The 16,274-nt window shown below is 47.2% G+C and overlaps 1 protein-coding gene and 1 long non-coding RNA gene across 7 annotated transcripts in view; one reads left to right on the plus strand and one right to left on the minus strand.

Moving 5' to 3' along the window:
• Window positions 1-16,080, minus strand: part of LOC309333594 (uncharacterized protein) — a 24,729-nt gene extending 8,649 nt beyond the window's left edge. For 2 of the 6 annotated variants that reach the window (XR_014152552.1, XR_014152553.1), the window contains exon 1: window positions 611-959. Coding sequence is in view for 1 of the 6 variants with exons in the window: in XM_081847327.1 (XP_081703453.1) it covers window positions 5,496-5,631; window positions 12,727-12,820; window positions 15,905-15,977 (303 nt within the window). In the remaining 5 variants the exon portion in view is untranslated. Of the gene's footprint in view, window positions 1-610; window positions 5,806-12,712; window positions 12,821-12,977; window positions 13,782-15,904 lie in introns of those variants that run through there. The other 4 variants (XR_014152556.1, XR_014152557.1, XR_014152558.1 and 1 more) reach the window with 4 other exon arrangements.
• On the plus strand, window positions 964-5,648 carry LOC309333632. The gene is made up of 2 exons (XR_014152619.1): window positions 964-1,210; window positions 4,814-5,648. It is a non-coding gene; the product is annotated as an uncharacterized lncRNA (long non-coding RNA).
• Window positions 16,081-16,274: the final 194 nt, after the last annotated feature.

A 16,274-nucleotide genomic window follows, 5' to 3' on the forward strand; every position in this document is an offset into this window, starting at 1 on the left:
TTAACATTGTAAATATAAATCTGTGTAAAACGCTATTTGATATTATATATAATTTGATTGTATTATGTACACAGTTGTATATACATCTTTGTACCTCTCTCATTCTCTCTTGTATTATAAATAATAATAATAATAAAAACAACCCACCACAAATTACTGGCGATGGAAGATATGTAGATACTTCAGAGTTTACATTATTTAATTTTTTTAGAATTGGTGTGATTCAAAGTCCCAGATTAAAACCGCTTCCCTGCCATGAATAATGGCAGGTAATTAATACCGGCGTACTTTACAGGAGCATTGTACAGATTTGTTCCTTTGTCCAAAGCATTTATACACGAGTCGCAGTTGCTTACTGGAAATAAGAATCATAGCACTGTAGAGTTGGAAGGGACCCTGAGGATCATCTAGTCCAACCCCCTGCAATACAGGGATCGAACCTGAGTAGCAGGCGAGATGGCAATGTGGTGCAAATACATTGGTGCAACCTATCTGGCACTCCTGATGGTGAGCTTGCACTACACTGACCTCCCCACTGCCTTGCTTCAATATAACTTAACTATAGCTTAAATAGTGCTATTCTTATAGAAAAAGAGATGCCAGAACTTACCATTAACACCTCCCTCATTCTCATAGAATGGCCATACATCCTTGGTTTAAAAACTTCCAAGGAAAGAGGAGGTGCCAGATACAAATCGTTCAGGGGTGTGTGCGTGTTTTTGTGTGTGGTGTTTGTATATTAAGGGACATGTAGTAAAATGTTGTACAGAGAAACATTTGTGGGATATAAGGTAAAGTGAGAGCAGTGAGTGGGCTGTGAGAGGAGGATGGAACCTTGGGGTGTGCTGTGTGCTGATTGGCTGAGGATGGAGTGTGACAGGCAGGAGACAGTTGGGACAGGTGTGTGTGACAGTTAAAGGCAGTTGGGCTTTGGAGGAGGAGGGAGGAGGGAGAATCCAAGAAATGTTTGTGGCTTAGACAAGCTGATTTGTCTCAGGAGGGCAGTTTGGTCCCAGGGATGCCAGTTGCCAATCCCGATCTCCACAGGGCCTTGACAGTCTCATCTTTGGGAAGGAGCGAGGAATCTGCTGAGGTCTTCCAAAATTTGGCAGTTGTGGTCCCAGCCAGTGTCAACAGATACAAAATCAGTTCCTTGTTATTAAGGTCTTGATCCAAACATACACATTCAAAAGAGAAGACGAGCAGCAAAGTCAGTCCTCAGGGAATGTGCAGGCGACCTTGGAATGGACAGATCATGGAAGAACCCCGACCAAACCTAAGAGGAGGCGTGTAGTGGTGATAGGGGATTCCCTACTGAGGGGAACAGAAGCAGTGATCTGTGGGCCTGACAAGATGTCTCGGGAAGTGTGCTGTCTCCCCAGGGCTAAGATCCAAGATGTAACTGAACGACTGCAAGGAATCATAAAACCCACTGACAAATACCCCTTCCTCTTGGTTCATGTGGGAACCAATGACACTGCAAGCAATAGCCTCCAGAAGATCAAAAGAGACTATGAGGCTCTGGGCAGGAAATTGAAGCAATTAAATGCACAAATTGTCATCTCATCTGTCCTCCCAGTTGAACGACGTGGCCCAGGGAGAGAGAGAAAAATAGTGGAAGTGAACAGCTGGCTTCGCAAATGGTGTAAACAGGAACGGTTTGGATTCTTAGATCACGGACTGCAGTTTCTTGAAGATGGACTTCTGGCAAGAGATGGGCTGCACCTCACAACGGTTGGGAGGAATGTTTTTGCCAAAAATCTCAGAAACCTCATCAGGAGGGCTTTAAACTGACTAATGTGGGGGAGGAAGACAGTGCTCCTGAAGGTAGGAGTCTATCAATTGATGAAGATGATCATCCAAATGTCATAGACCAAATGGAGCAAACAGTACGCAGACCTAGTGGTGGGAGGAAAAAATCCTTAAATAAGAGACACGGGGGAATGATTAATGGACTTCAATGTCTGTACACTAATGCGCAAAGCATGGGTAATAAACAAGATGAGCTTGAGCTCTTGGTACAGCAAACTAAATATGACATAATAGGCATCACTGAAACCTGGTGGGATAAGTCCCACGACTGGAATGTAATAATGGAGGGTTACAATCTATTTCAGAGAAACAGACCAGACAAGAAAGGAGGAGGAGTGGCGTTATATGTCAGGGATGTGTATACCTGTGAAGAGATCCAAGATTTAGAACCTCAAAGCCAAAGTGAGAGCATTTGGGTCAAAATTAAGGGAGAGATGAATAACAGGGACCTCATTGTGGGAGTTTACTATAGATCCCCAAGCCAAACGGAGGACATAGATGATGCCTTCCTGGAACAGATGGCCAAGCATGCAAAAGGAAGGGAAATAGTAGTAATGGGGGACTTCAATTACCCGGATATTTGCTGGATGTCAAACTCAGCCAAGAGCATAAGGTCAAACAGATTCCTCACTGGCCTTGCAGACAACTTCGTTGTCCAGAAAGTGGGAGAAGCAACAAGAGGAACAGCCATTTTAGATCTGGTCCTAACCAATGTTGATGACCTGGTTAGTGGTGTAGAAGTGGAAGGATCATTAGGCGCAAGTGATCATGCTCTTCTGAAGTTTACTATACAGCGGAAAGGAGCAGCCAAGCATACTAGGACTCAATTTCTTGACTTTAGGAAAGCCGACTTCATAAAACTTAGGGAAGTGCTGGGTGAGATCCCATGGACAGTAATATTAAAAGGAAAGGGAGTTCATGATGGCTGGGAGCTTGTTAAGAGAGAGATAGTAAAAGCACAACTTCAGGCAATACCAATGAGACGGAAACATGGAAGGTGCCTAAAGAAGCCGGGGTGGCTATCTAAAGAACTTTTAACTGAGTTAAGATTAAAAAAGGATGTGTACAAAAAATGGAAAAGGGGGGAAACCACCAAAGAGGAATTCAAACAAATAGCCAGCACGTGTAGACACAAAGTCAGAAAAGTTAAAGCACAGAATGAACTCAGGCTTGCTAGAGAGGTTAAAAGCAACAAAAAAGGCTTTTATGGGTATGTTCGTAGCAAAAGGAAGAACAAAGAAACAGTGGGGTCACTCAGAGGAGAAGATGGTGAAATGCAAACAGGGGACACAGAAAGGGCTGAACTCCTCAATGCCTTCTTTGCCTCAGTCTTCTCCGATAAAGAAAACAATGCCCAACCTGAAGAATTTGGGGCAAATGATTCAGCAGAGGAAACACAGCCCAGAATAACTAAGGAGATAGTACAAGAATACTTGGCTAGTTTAGATGTATTCAAGTCTCCAGGGCCAGATGAACTGCATCCAAGAGTATTAAAAGAACTGGCAGATGTGATCTCAGAACCACTGGCAGTCATCTTTGAGAATTCCTGGAGAACAGGCGAAGTCCCAGCAGACTGGAGGAGGGCAAATGTTGTCCCTATTTTCAAAAAGGGGAAAAGAGAGGACCCAAATAATTACCGCCCAGTCAGTCTGACATCAATACCAGGGAAGATTCTGGAGCAGATCATTAAGCAAACAGTCTGTGAGCACCTAGAAAGGAATGCTGTGATCACCAATAGTCAGCATGGATTTCTGAAAAATAAGTCATGTCAGACTAACCTGATCTCGTTTTTTGACAGAATTACAAGCCTGGTAGATGAAGGGAACGCAGTGGATGTAGCCTACCTTGATTTCAGCAAGGCATTTGACAAGGTGCCCCATTATATTCTTGTAAAGAAGCTGGTAAAATGCGGTCTTGACTATGCTACCACTCAGTGGATTTGTAACTGGCTGACTGACCGAACCCAAAGGGTGCTCATCAATGGTTCCTCTTCATCCTGGAGAAGAGTGACTAGTGGGGTGCCACAGGGTTCTGTCTTGGGCCCGGTCTTATTCAACATCTTTATCAACGACTTGGATGATGGACTCAAGGGCATCCTGATCAAATTTGCAGATGACACCAAACTGGGAGGGGTGGCTAACACCCCAGAGGACAGGATCACACTTCAAAACGACCTTGACAGATTAGAGAACTGGGCCAAAACAAAGAAGATGAATTTTAATAGGGAGAAATGTAAAGTATTGCACTTGGGCAAAAAAAATGAGAGGCACAAATACAAGATGGGTGACACCTGGCTTGAGAGCAGTACATGTGAAAAGGATCTAGGAGTCTTGGTTGACCACAAACTTGACATGAGCCAACAGTGTGACGCGGCAGCTAAAAAAGCCAATGCAATTCTGGGCTGCATCAATAGGAGTATTGCATCTAGATCAAGGGAAGTAATAGTGCCACTGTATTCTGCTCTGGTCAGACCTCACCTGGAGTACTGTGTCCAGTTCTGGGCACCACAGTTCAAGAAGGACACTGACAAACTGGAACGTGTCCAGAGGAGGGCAACCAAAATGGTCAAAGGCCTGGAAACGATGCCTTATGAGGAACGGCTAAGGGAGCTGGGCATGTTTAGCCTGGAGAAGAGGAGGTTAAGGGGTGATATGATAGCCATGTTCAAATATATAAAAGGATGTCACATAGAGGAGGGAGAAAGGTTGTTTTCTGCTGCTCCAGAGAAGCGGACACGGAGCAATGGTTCCAAACTACAAGAAAAAAGATTCCACCTAAACATTAGGAAGAACTTCCTGACAGTAAGAGCTGTTCGACAGTGGAATTTGCTGCCAAGGAGTGTGGTGGAGTCTCCTTCTTTGGAGGTCTTTAAGCAGAGGCTTGACAACCATATGTCAGGAGTGCTCTGATGGTGTTTCCTGCTTGGCAGGGGGTTGGACTCGATGGCCCTTGTGGTCTCTTCCAACTCTATGATTCTATGATTCTATGATTCTATGAGAAGGGTGAATTGTTGGCCCAGTTATCAAAAAGATCTCAGAAAATACTTTGGTCCAGGACCCTTTGTTTGGCGCCATCCTGCCAGATATGCCTGTGGGTCTCAGGATCCTGGCATGGCGGGGAGGCACACCTAAGTGTACAAAATAAATTCATTATTATGTCAAATAGCAACCATGTTCCATTTGCAGGGAGAGGTCCCTGGTGTGAGCCAAAAGAGAAGAGCTTTCTCCAATCTTATTCTTGTATCTGAACTTGCCTGGGAAGTCTAATGCCCCTGGGGGGGTGCAGGGAGGGGAAGCTGCCCCCCATCAAAAAAAATGAATAAAAATACATAGCAAACTGAGGTTCTGCTCCCAAAATGAAAGGCCCCCCTAACCAAAATCCTGGCTACACCCATGGTTGTCACTCTTCGTGGCCGGACTTAACTTGACAAGATCTCCCTCCCCCATGTCTCAAGGTCTTTATGATGACTCCGTCTGGGTGGAAGGGAAAGGGAAAGAAACCCAAACTGCCCCTATTCTGTTGGCTACCAAAAGATGTTTATTTCAAGCCTGATTTCGGTGGGGGTGAGAGGTGAACCTATGGACGCCAGAAGCGGTCTCTCCAGCCCCCAGGGTGCCCTTGGGGGGCATGTTGGCATGTCCTATCCAAGGGCTGCCCCCCCCACTGCCTCCCAGAGCTCGGCTTTAAATGCCAAAGATGGTAGAGGCTGAGGTACCCTTCCCAAGTTCTCCTGGCCACATGAAGATCATCTTCCCAAGGGCTCCACCGTGAACCTCCTCAAAGAGCGGAGCTCCAACGGTGGGCTCTGGGCTGGCAACTCTGCAGGTGAAACAAAGGGGAAAACGTCAGAAATAAAGTAAAATACAAACTAACCACCTCTGCCTTCCTCCAAGTATCCTCGAAACAGAGGTCAGTCTCCTCCATACTCCATTATCGTCAGAGTCTTACAGACCTCGCAATCGTCTTCCTCTCAGCAACAGAACAATTGCTCACCTGAAAGCTTAAAGAATGGATGGTTTTTTTAAATGCAAATATATTAGACATCAAAGTCTGGGACAATAGGTTCGGCTGGCACAGTTATCTGGGATATAATAAAGTTAAAATTCATAGACGATTCCTCAATCACATAAGAAGGAAATCTCTATTTACTGTATGGGAAAGAAATAAAAAATTACTGGAACCCAAAACCCCTTGGTGGTTGTCACCGGTAGAGGCAACAGCAGTGAAAAAGAAAAACATGGTTATCAACTGGCTAACATACAAAGAAATATTAGAAGAAGAAAACAACCAATTTAAAATTAAAAAAATACGAAGAACTAAAGCAGGCATGTGTGAACTTACTACAATATTACCAGGTAAACAAAATTTTTAAATCAGACAAAAAAATTAATGGATTTGACACAAAGATATTGGATAATAATAATAATAATAATAATAATAATAATAATAATAATAAAATTTTATTTATACCCCGCCCTTCTCAGTTTAAAAACTGGGCTCAGGGTGGCTAACAGGAACTATAAAACATTGATTAAAATACGACTTAAAAACAGCATAAAACAGCATAGAATACAACATAAAATGCAGCATCAATGTCAACAAAATTCAAAAACTCAGAGGTCATGGGGGGGGGGGACCCACTCAATAGACATTGAATGATCACCAGGACTAACTGACTAAGTTGGTCCTACTAGGGCCAGCAAGGAGACCAGGGAAGAATTTAAATGTGGGGTCCCAGAAAGGGTTTCTTCAAGGGTTTCAAGAGGAAAGGGAAAAGGGAATAGAGGTTCAGGCTAATTCAAATTGAAGGCCAGGCGGAATAGCTCTGTCTTACAGGCCCTGCGGAAGGAAATCAAGTCCTGCAGGGCCCTAGTCTCATGGGACAGAGCATTCCACCAGGCTGGAGCCGTCACTGAAAAGGGTGAAAAGAACTATTATTAAATAATAAAAATATATTATCAAAAACATACAGCTTATTATTGGATTGAAACTGTTGAATAATGGAAAATATGGATGAAGGAGACAGCTCTGTTAGATTCACAGGAGCGACAGTTTTCAATCCTTCTGGTGGCCCTGAGTGAGAACTGCAACTAATCTTAATACATAACACCCCTCCCCACCTAGATGAGGTGTTAGGCTCCCCCAATCCTTAATTGTTACAACCATATACCATATACGCTAACCACGGATTTGATTAGAATTACAGTTACTTCATACTGCATAATCTTTCAGGTAGGCTGCACGTATATGGGTCCGGGTAGAACGCTGAGGTATCACTGGAGGGGCAGCCAAGCTGCTAGGGCCCAATGGCACGTTCCCCCCTGGGGACGCAGGTGTATGGCTCGGTCGGAGGCTTCTATGTCGGCTTCTGCGGCGGAGGCTCTGCACTGCGGTAAGGTTTCTGGTACAGATGGGCTGTACGCTGGAGTTTCCTCCCCAGCCTCACTTGTTTGAACTTCAGCGGTACTGCCCGGGCTGCCGGAGGCACTGTCCCCCCATCCCAATCCCCAGCCTGGGGGTGCAGTTGGTCAATGTTCCGGCGCCATATCCATCCACAGTCCAAAGCCACCTGATATGACTTTGGCCCTGTAACCCCAACCACCACAACCGGTACCCAGAGAACCTCCCCCGCATAGTTCTGGGCAAATGCCTTCTCTTCCGGAATGAAGACACTTGGCATGCTAGCACAGCCTGGGGAATCTGTCACTGCGAAATCTGGGTGCAGTCGGTCGAGAGGAGATCGCAGGTGGCTGCCCATCAAAAGTTCGGCTGGGCTCCGGTCTGTTTTGTGCACAGTATGATGTGTTGTACAAACAGGTACTAGGCTACCTATTCATGCCAGTCCTCCTGTGCCATACGTGCCAACGCTTCTTTAGCCGAGTGAACCATTCTCTCTGCCTGACCGTTGCTGGCTGGATGAAATGGGGCTGTCAGAGCGTGGCAGATGCCCCGGCCAAGGAGGTAGTGCTCAAATGTGCCCGACGTGAATTGGGCTCCACTGTCCGATATGAGAACGTCTGGCAACCCATGTGTGGCAAAAAGCCTCTGCAGCACTGGGATAACAGCTTCTGAGGTGGTTGAGGACATTAAAACCACCTCCAACCATTTAGAATATGCATACGCTACCACTGTAAAAGTGTGCCCGTGGAAAGGCCCCACTAAATTGATATGCACCCTTGACCTTGGTGCCTTGGGGGTCTCCCATGAGTTCCCACGATGCACAGATGGATCAGGTCTTAACTCCTGGCATGCCTGGCACAATTCGACCCAGGATACGATGGCCTTGCCCATGCCCAGCCACCAAACAAAACTGTGTGCCAATGCCTTCATGCACACAATTCCCAGGTGCCCAACGTGGAGTGCATGAAGGACTTGCTGATGAAGCTTGGTTGGAATGATGACCCAGTCTCCCCATAGGAGACACCCCTGGTGAGCAGAGAGCTTGTGCTGCCGTTGAGTGAAATGCTGGAACTCCGGATCAGTTGGCCCTTTTGGCCACCCCCTCCACACCCAGTTGAGAACGTGGCTGATGGTGCGATCCTTGGAAGAATGGAGAGCGACGTCAGCTGCTGACAGAGGAAATGCAGACAGCTCCTCAGTCAGGAGTACTGCTGACGAAAGTGCCGGATCTTCAACCAGCGTCGGCAAAGGCCAGTGGCTAAGTGCATCGGCGTGCCCTGACAACTTGCCTGGTCGGTATAGGAGCCGATAGTTATAAGCCGCAAGGAAAAGAGTCCAGTGTAGCATTCGTGGCGATAAAATCGGGGGTGGGGGTGGGGGTGGGGTCGGGCGGTCACCAGCCAGGATACCCAGAAGAGGTTTGTGGTCTGTGACGAGGTCGAAAGCTCTGCCATAGAGGTATTCGTGAAAACGCTTAACTCCTGCCACAAGCGCCAGCGCCTCCTTGTCAAGCTGACTATAGTTCCTTTCTGCTGACGACAAGGTTCTCAAAAAGTATGCGATGGGAGCCTCTCTACCATCAGGGAAAACATGGGTGAGAATGGCCCCGACACCGAAAGGTGAAGCGTTGCAGACTAGGACAAGGGGATGCTCCTCGTTGTACTGGGCGAGGACAGAGTCTGACGTTAATAGTGTCTTTACAGCCGCAAAGGTGGCAACTTCCCGGAGGCCCCATGACCACAATGCCTTTTTGTCCAGCAGTAGATGGAGGGGCTCAGCGATGGTCGCTTTGTGTGGCAGGAACATGTTATAGAAGCTCAATAGACCTAAAAAGGCCTGCAAGTCCTTCTTGTTTTGTGGTTCGGGAGCCTGTTGTATAGCTTTGATCTTTGCTTCCGTAGGGTGAATGCCGGAGCTGTCAACCAGGTATCCCAGGAACTTGACTTGTGGTACAGCGATCTGGCATTTCCCTCTCTTTACTTTGAGACCTGCTTCTTGGAACCTGGTCAGGACATCCCGCAGCCGATCAAAAAGCTGTTGTGTTGTTCCCACTGAGACGAGCATGTCATCAGTAAGGTACAACGCCAGTCAGACCCTGTAGGAGCCACTCCATTAAGCTCTGGAAAATTCCCAGTGCCACGCTGACTCCAAATTGCAGCTGGAAGGCCCCACGGTGCATGGCGATTGTCTGTGCCTCGGCAGTGGCATCAGGCAGCTGCTGGTATGCCTGAGCAAGGTTGAATTTCGCAAAAACCTTGCCCTCTCCCAGTGAGTGTAGTAAGTGTTGGACGACAGGGTGGGGGTACTCATGCTGTTGGAGCACCTTGTTTATCGTGCACTTATAGTCAGCTCAGATGCGCACTGACCCATCAGGCTTGATGGGCGTCACGATGGGAGTCTCCCACTTAGCTTTGTCTATGGGTTCCAGGACCCCCTGTGAGATCAGCTTGTCTAGTTGTTCATCTACCTTAGGCTTGAGCGCAAATGGTACGCGTCAAGGCTTGACTCTGATGGGTGTGATTAGTGGATCAAGGTTAAAGGATATGGGCGACCCCACATACTGTCCCAAGGTTCCATCAAACACTTCTGAAAACTCTGTGACGATGGCGTCTATTTCTGACTGTGAAACACTTGGGGATGCCTTTAACTTCCAACCCCAGGGATGCAAACCAGTCCAGTCCCAGCAGGCTGGGCCAATTTCCATCGACCACGACTAACTTCAGCGGTCCCAAAAAGTCCTTGAAGGTCACTTTGAACTTGCCCACACCTACAACCGGAATGTTATTTCCCTGATAATCCCTCAAATGCAGGTAGGTGGAGTCCAGTTGTTTCATAGATAATTTGGGAATCAACCTTTTGATGGTACTCCAAGAGACGATGGACATGGCAGAGCCCGTGTCGACTTCCATGGTTTTCCCTCAATAGTCAATCTGCTGGCATAGACGAGCAACAAACCTTCGCAATATGACCCTTACATGAACAATGGTGACAGATGGCATCCTTGAAACCGCATTTGGACCGAGGATGATTGCCACTGCAACCCGCACAGTCTGATTGGTCCATCGTTTACCGTTTGACCTTTCCACATTCCTGCTTGATGCGGCAAACATCATCCTCTTCGTCTGAGCAGCCCTTGGATTCACTGATCTCTCCACGGTGGACTGTGGTTGGCTTCTTTGAAATTGTTGGGCTGTTGGCCTTGCGGATCTCTGCTGTTGATTGTTTCACTGCCTCTGCAGCTTGAGCTTCCTCGATGGCCTGTTTGAGAGTGAGATTGGACTTGGCAAGGAAACGGCGCTGTAGTTTCTTGTCCCTCACACTGCACACGATTCGATCCAGCAGGGCATCGCTCAAGTCCCGCAATTCACAGTGGTATGCAGCCTTCCTGAGGGCTGATAAGAATTTGTTGTCTCCCCCTCAGTTTGGATTCGATGATGGAACATGGGAAGGGCAGAAATTCTGGACACCTTGGGTGCGTAGTGTCCCTTGAGTTTCTTAGTCAGTGTGTCCCAGGGTGCAGCCTGCACCACAAGCGGAGCCACAAGAGCCCTAGTCGTCTCGAAAACTTCTGAGCCGTAGACAGTGAGGAAAAGAGCTCTCTTCCAATTGTCCGTCAAATCGGTGAAAGCATTTGCTTCAAGGTAGCATTCGAACCGAACGATATAAGTCTGCCAGGACTCGGTTTCTGGCCAAAACGGGGGTAGAGGCAGTAGCAACGCCATGTTTTCCCAGTGCCGGTTGAATGGTGAAGGATGGACACTAGCCTCAGCGATATCTCAGCTCTTAAGTGTTCACCTCAGCAGTTCAGCTCTGGCTGTGTCTTGTTTCATCCTATCCCATCCTCGTCGCCAGTGTTGAATAGTGGAAAAGATGAAGGACACATCTCTGTTGGATTCACAGCTCTTTATTACAGCAGTTAGAACTGCTTCTGGAATCAGACTGACTGCAGCCTACCTGGTTGCTTTATATAATACAAAGTAACTTGTAACAGTAACAACTCACAACTAGATAACCAATCAGGAACGACAGTTTTCAATCCTTCATTTACATACTGGTGGCCCTGAGTGAGAACTGCAACTAATCTTAATACATAACAGAAACCTTCAGGACGAGGAGGTGAAGGAAGTGATGGTGAAGTCGGCACACGATTTTGGCTATCCAGTTGAGATGGAAAAATGGGGGAAATTATGGAAAAAAGACTTGAAATTCACAGTGTGCTATCTGATAAAAAAAAACTTTATGAAAATGATTTACAGGTGGTACTTGACCCCATCCAAATTAGCAAAAATAAAGAAAAATAACAGCAATATGTGTTGGAGATGTAAACAAAATGAAGGAACCTTATTTCACATGTGGTGGACATGTCCCCAGATCAAAAAAATTTGGGACATAATCTATGAGGAACTAAAAAGAATGCTAAAACACACTTTTTAAAAGAAACCGGAAGCTTTCCTATTAGGCATTCTAACGATAATCATTCCAAATGAAAATAAAAGAGTGTTTCTTTATGCGACAACAGCAGCTAGGATGCTAATAGCAAAATACTGGAAAAGTGAGTTAATACCAACAAAAGACGAGTGGCAATTAAAGTTGTGCGAGTACCTCAAACTAGCCAAAATGACAGAACTCATAAGAGATCACTCAGTTGACAAGGTAAAAAACTGATTTTAATACATGAATACAGAATATTTGTCACTTAAGTAGTGAAGCTGCAAGGAAATAGAGGGAAGTCAACTAATATAGCAGGGATTAAAACTACCGTATTTTTCGCCCTATAGGACGCACTTTTTCCCCTCCAAAAATGAAGGGGAAATGCGTGTGCGTCCTATGGGGCGAATGCAGGCTTTCGCTGAAGCCTGGAGAGCGAGAGGGGTCGGTGCGCACCGACCCCTCTCGCTCTCCAGGCTTCAGGAGAGCCGCAGCGCTAGTCCCACAAGGTCGGGGGACAGTGGGGAGGCGGAATGCCGCCATCCCGCTGTCTCCCGATGTGGTTTGGAGGCTGACGGCGGGGAGACGCGTGCTTCTCCCGGCCGCCAGCCCCGCAAGCGTCCTCCCGCTGTCCCTGGACCTGGTCTGCAGGCAGGTGGCGGGGAGAAGAGCACTTCTCCCTGCTGCCGGCCCCACAAGCGCCTGGGGGGGGGAAATAAATTTTTTTTTCTTTATTTCCCCCCCAAAAAACTTGGTGCGTCCTATGGGCCGGTCCGTCCTATGGGGCGAAAAATACGGTAGGTTTCTGGAACAGAAAGAAAATGACTGTAAAGAAAGAAAGAAGGATAACAAATGTATTTGTTTCTGAGAACCTGGCGTATAGAATAGTTAAATTACTGTTTGTATCCTTTGAACAATTTTGTGTACTTGATTAATTTTTTTCTGTTTTTTATTCTCCCCTTTTTTAATTTTTTCTTCTTGAATATCTGGATGTAATGTTTAATCCATGCTTTCTCTGTAATTTTTAAAAATGCAATAAAGATATTTTTTTAAAAAAAGATCAATTGCTCACCTGGACCCCCAGACTTGTTTCCACCTCCTGGCGACCCATAAGGATATTTCTTGGAGACCAGGGGGTGGACCTTGTTCCTCTTGCAGCAGCTCTCGCAGCCTCTTGAAGCTAGGAGAAAATGGGGAGAAGTTGAGAAACTGGAGCCCTGGGTTCAAGACATCCCTCCGCCACCACGCTCACAGGGTGACCTTGGACCAGCCCCTCCCTCTGCCCAGCTCCCCTCTGGGAAGTCCGGATGAGGCAGAGGACGGCCACAGCAATGGACCTGATCATTGCCTTGGGGGCCAGAGCTTCAAACTCACTGCCCACTCTTTCACTCTTGCTCCTCACTGCCAACTGCTGATCAGTTGCAGTTGGTGCCTTTGAAACCAGCAATGAGTGATGTCACATAGACTGGCTGGGTGAGTCATGGTTGCCTTGACAACAGCCTCCCCACTAAAGCTGGACCACTCTGGCTCCTCCTTCAGAATGGGGAAGCAAGACCCTCCAAATGCCCCTACTTTCCAGGGACAGTGCTGGATTTTCAGAAGCCATCCTGGTTTCTGATTTGATCCCACAATGTCCTGTTTGTGCTTAGTTAGGACATCCCTATTTTCAGTGGGGAAATGTTGGAGGGTATGCAAGAGGCACAGGAGGCAGATTGTCTGGATGATAATTGCCTCAGAAGAAAATGAGATTGGGGCTGAGGTTGGGAGATGGGACAACTGGTGCCGCCTCTGCCATCTTATTCATGCCCACTACCAACTGCTTTTAACTTCTCCCAAATTTTGTGTGTGAGTGTGCAGCCCTCAAACTGCCTACTTCCTGGGGGACCCAACTAGGTTCCCGCCTAGTGTGGTGTTATATAAAAAAAAACCCTGCTCCTTTTCCCTTATGTGGTATCCAAGAGCCCATATAGAGTCCTTAAGTGGGCTCCCTATCTGTAGGAGAAAATAATAGAGGCCAACCAGAGAATATTGAGAAGCAAAGCAGCTAGTAAGCATGATCTTTATTAAACTGTTGCAACAGGGTCCTCACTCACCAGATGCAGGAGGGAGAAGGAACCCTGAACAATGGTGCGCAAGCCCTTATACAGTGGTGCCTCGCAAGACGAAAATAATCCGTTCCGCGAGTCTCTTTGTCTAGCGGTTTTTCCGTCTTGCGAAGCATCCCTATTAGCGGCTTAGCGGATTAGCGCTATTAGCGGCTTAGCAAAAAGGGGGGGGGAGGGGAAAAACTCACAAGACTCGCAAGACGTTTTCGTCTTGCGAAGCAAGCCCATAGGGAAATTCGTCTTGCGAAGCGCCTCGAAAAAGGGAAAACCCTTTCGTCTAGCGGGTTTTTCGTCTTGCGAGGCATTCGTCTTGCGGGGCACCACTTAAAGACTTTTGAAATTGCCCACACTGTGTAGCTCAATACTACCCCCAAAAACATCATACATACATCACAGAAGGAGGCGGTCTACAGCAGAAATCCTGTCTGCCAGGATACCTGGCAACGGTCACTGATTGCTTTACCTGGGAAGCCCACCATTCTTTTGTCATGGTAAATACTTTAATTCCTGAATCCAGGTCACAGGCTCACCATATTCATACACAAATACACCCTTAATACAGGTAAGCAAAAGACAATGGAGAGGCTTTCCCATTTCCTTGCCCCTTGCAGAGGTCAATTTGGGAGAGTCAAAATGGTTTAGGGGAGTCAAAACGACTTCAGGATTGCTTTCCTGTACTATTTCAGATAAGTGGCTTATATACTTACGTATGTGTTTACCTTGTACATTTATGAAAGTTTATTTTATATTTGGGACCTTAGGATTCTTGTAACAGCAGTAAAGTCTTTTTTTTTTTTTTTTTTTGAAGGGGGGCACACGGATGCGGGTGGCGCTGTGGGTTAAACCACAGAGCCTTGGGCTTGCCGATCAAAAAGTCGGTGGTTCAAATCGCCATGACGGGATGAACTCCTGTTGCTTGGTCCCAGCTCCTGCCAACGTAGCAGTTTGAAAGCACGCCAAAAAGTGCCAGTAGATTAATAGGTACCGCTCCGGCGGGAAGGTAAACGGCATTTCCGTGCGCTGCTCTGGTTCGCCAGAAGCGGCTTAGTCATGCTGGCCACATGACCCGGAAAAACTGTCTGCAGACAAACGCTGGCTCCCTTGGCCTATAGAGCAAGATGAGCACCGCAACCCCAGAGTCGTTCACGACTGGACTTAACTGTCAGGGGTCCCTTTACCTTTACAGATACAGCTCCTTGTGAAGGGCGCAAGGGACCCTAAGTATGCCTTTCCTCGCAGCACTGGCACTAACTCCAAGGGGCCCTGGGTGCCTGGGAACCCACAAAAAATCGGGGGTGGGGGCTTGGAAGCGGCATCCTAGGCCTCACAGGGCCTCTGACACCACTTCCATTCCTTGCGAGGAACCGGAAGTGACAATGGGGGCCCCGTTGGTCCTAGGATGCCACTTTCAAGACCCTGCAAGGCCTCAGATGGGACCTCCAGTTTCTCATGAGGTCTCAGAGTTCCTGTTTGAGACCTTGCAGGGCCTTAGAAGTATTGGGGCCTTGAAAGCGGTGTTCTAAGCCTCACACTCCTCCGCTTCTGGGAGGGGGACATAATGTGATGTTATGATGTCACAGCACATGGGCACCCATATCTGGGGTCCAAGTCAGAGCCCCTGGCTCACAGTGGCCACTCAGATGCCCATTATGATAAAACCCAGAAGCAGGACCTGAGCACAATATCATCATCATCATCATGGCATCCACACTTTCACCAAGAAGCTCAAAGTGGCACACAAGGTTCTCCTCTTCCCTACAGTAATACCTTGGGTTAAAGTAGCTTCGGGATGAATATTTTCGGGTTGTGCTCCACGGAGACCTGGAAGTAACAGAGTGCGTTACTTCCGGGTTTCACCGCTTGTGCATGCGCAGATGCTCAAAATGATGTCACGCGCATGCACGGAAGCGGTGAAATACGACCTGCGCACATGTAGTCGCGTCTTACATTTACTTCACGATGCGAATGGGGCTCTGGAACGGATCGCGTTTGTATCCAGAGGTACCACTGTATTTTATCCTCACAACAATCCCCTGAAGTAGGTGAGGAGAAGAGACAGCGATATTTGAATGTGATATTTAGGGGCTGTTGCTTTTTAAAGATAACACACGTGGACAGAAGAGGGCGCCAGAGAAGCATATTTCAAAGGCACACAAAACCTGCTCGGACCCTTTTTCTCTCGTATGACCAAACGTGAAAGCGCTTTCGCCCGATGTCGCCAGAATCAATCATGGCTGCTCAGCCACGCTTCTCTGGGCAAAGCGCTTTGAATGCCTCCACCGCCAAAGGGGACACAGTCTCCTGGTCCATGAAAGTAGATGAGACTTCCGGATCCCAAACCTAGCATACAAATACAGTACTGTGTTTTAACTACAGTTACAGATAGGTAGCCGTGTTGGTCTGCCATAGTCAAAACACAACAAATTCCTTCCAGTAGCACCTTAAAGACCAACTAAGTCAGTTCTTGGTATGAGCTTTCGTGTGCATGCACACTTCTTCAGGTATCTGAAGAAGTGTGCATGCACAGGA

This window comes from Podarcis erhardii (assembly GCF_964252035.2).
Source record: "Podarcis erhardii genome assembly, chromosome: Z".
NCBI classification, from domain to species: Eukaryota; Metazoa; Chordata; class Lepidosauria; order Squamata; family Lacertidae; genus Podarcis; species Podarcis erhardii.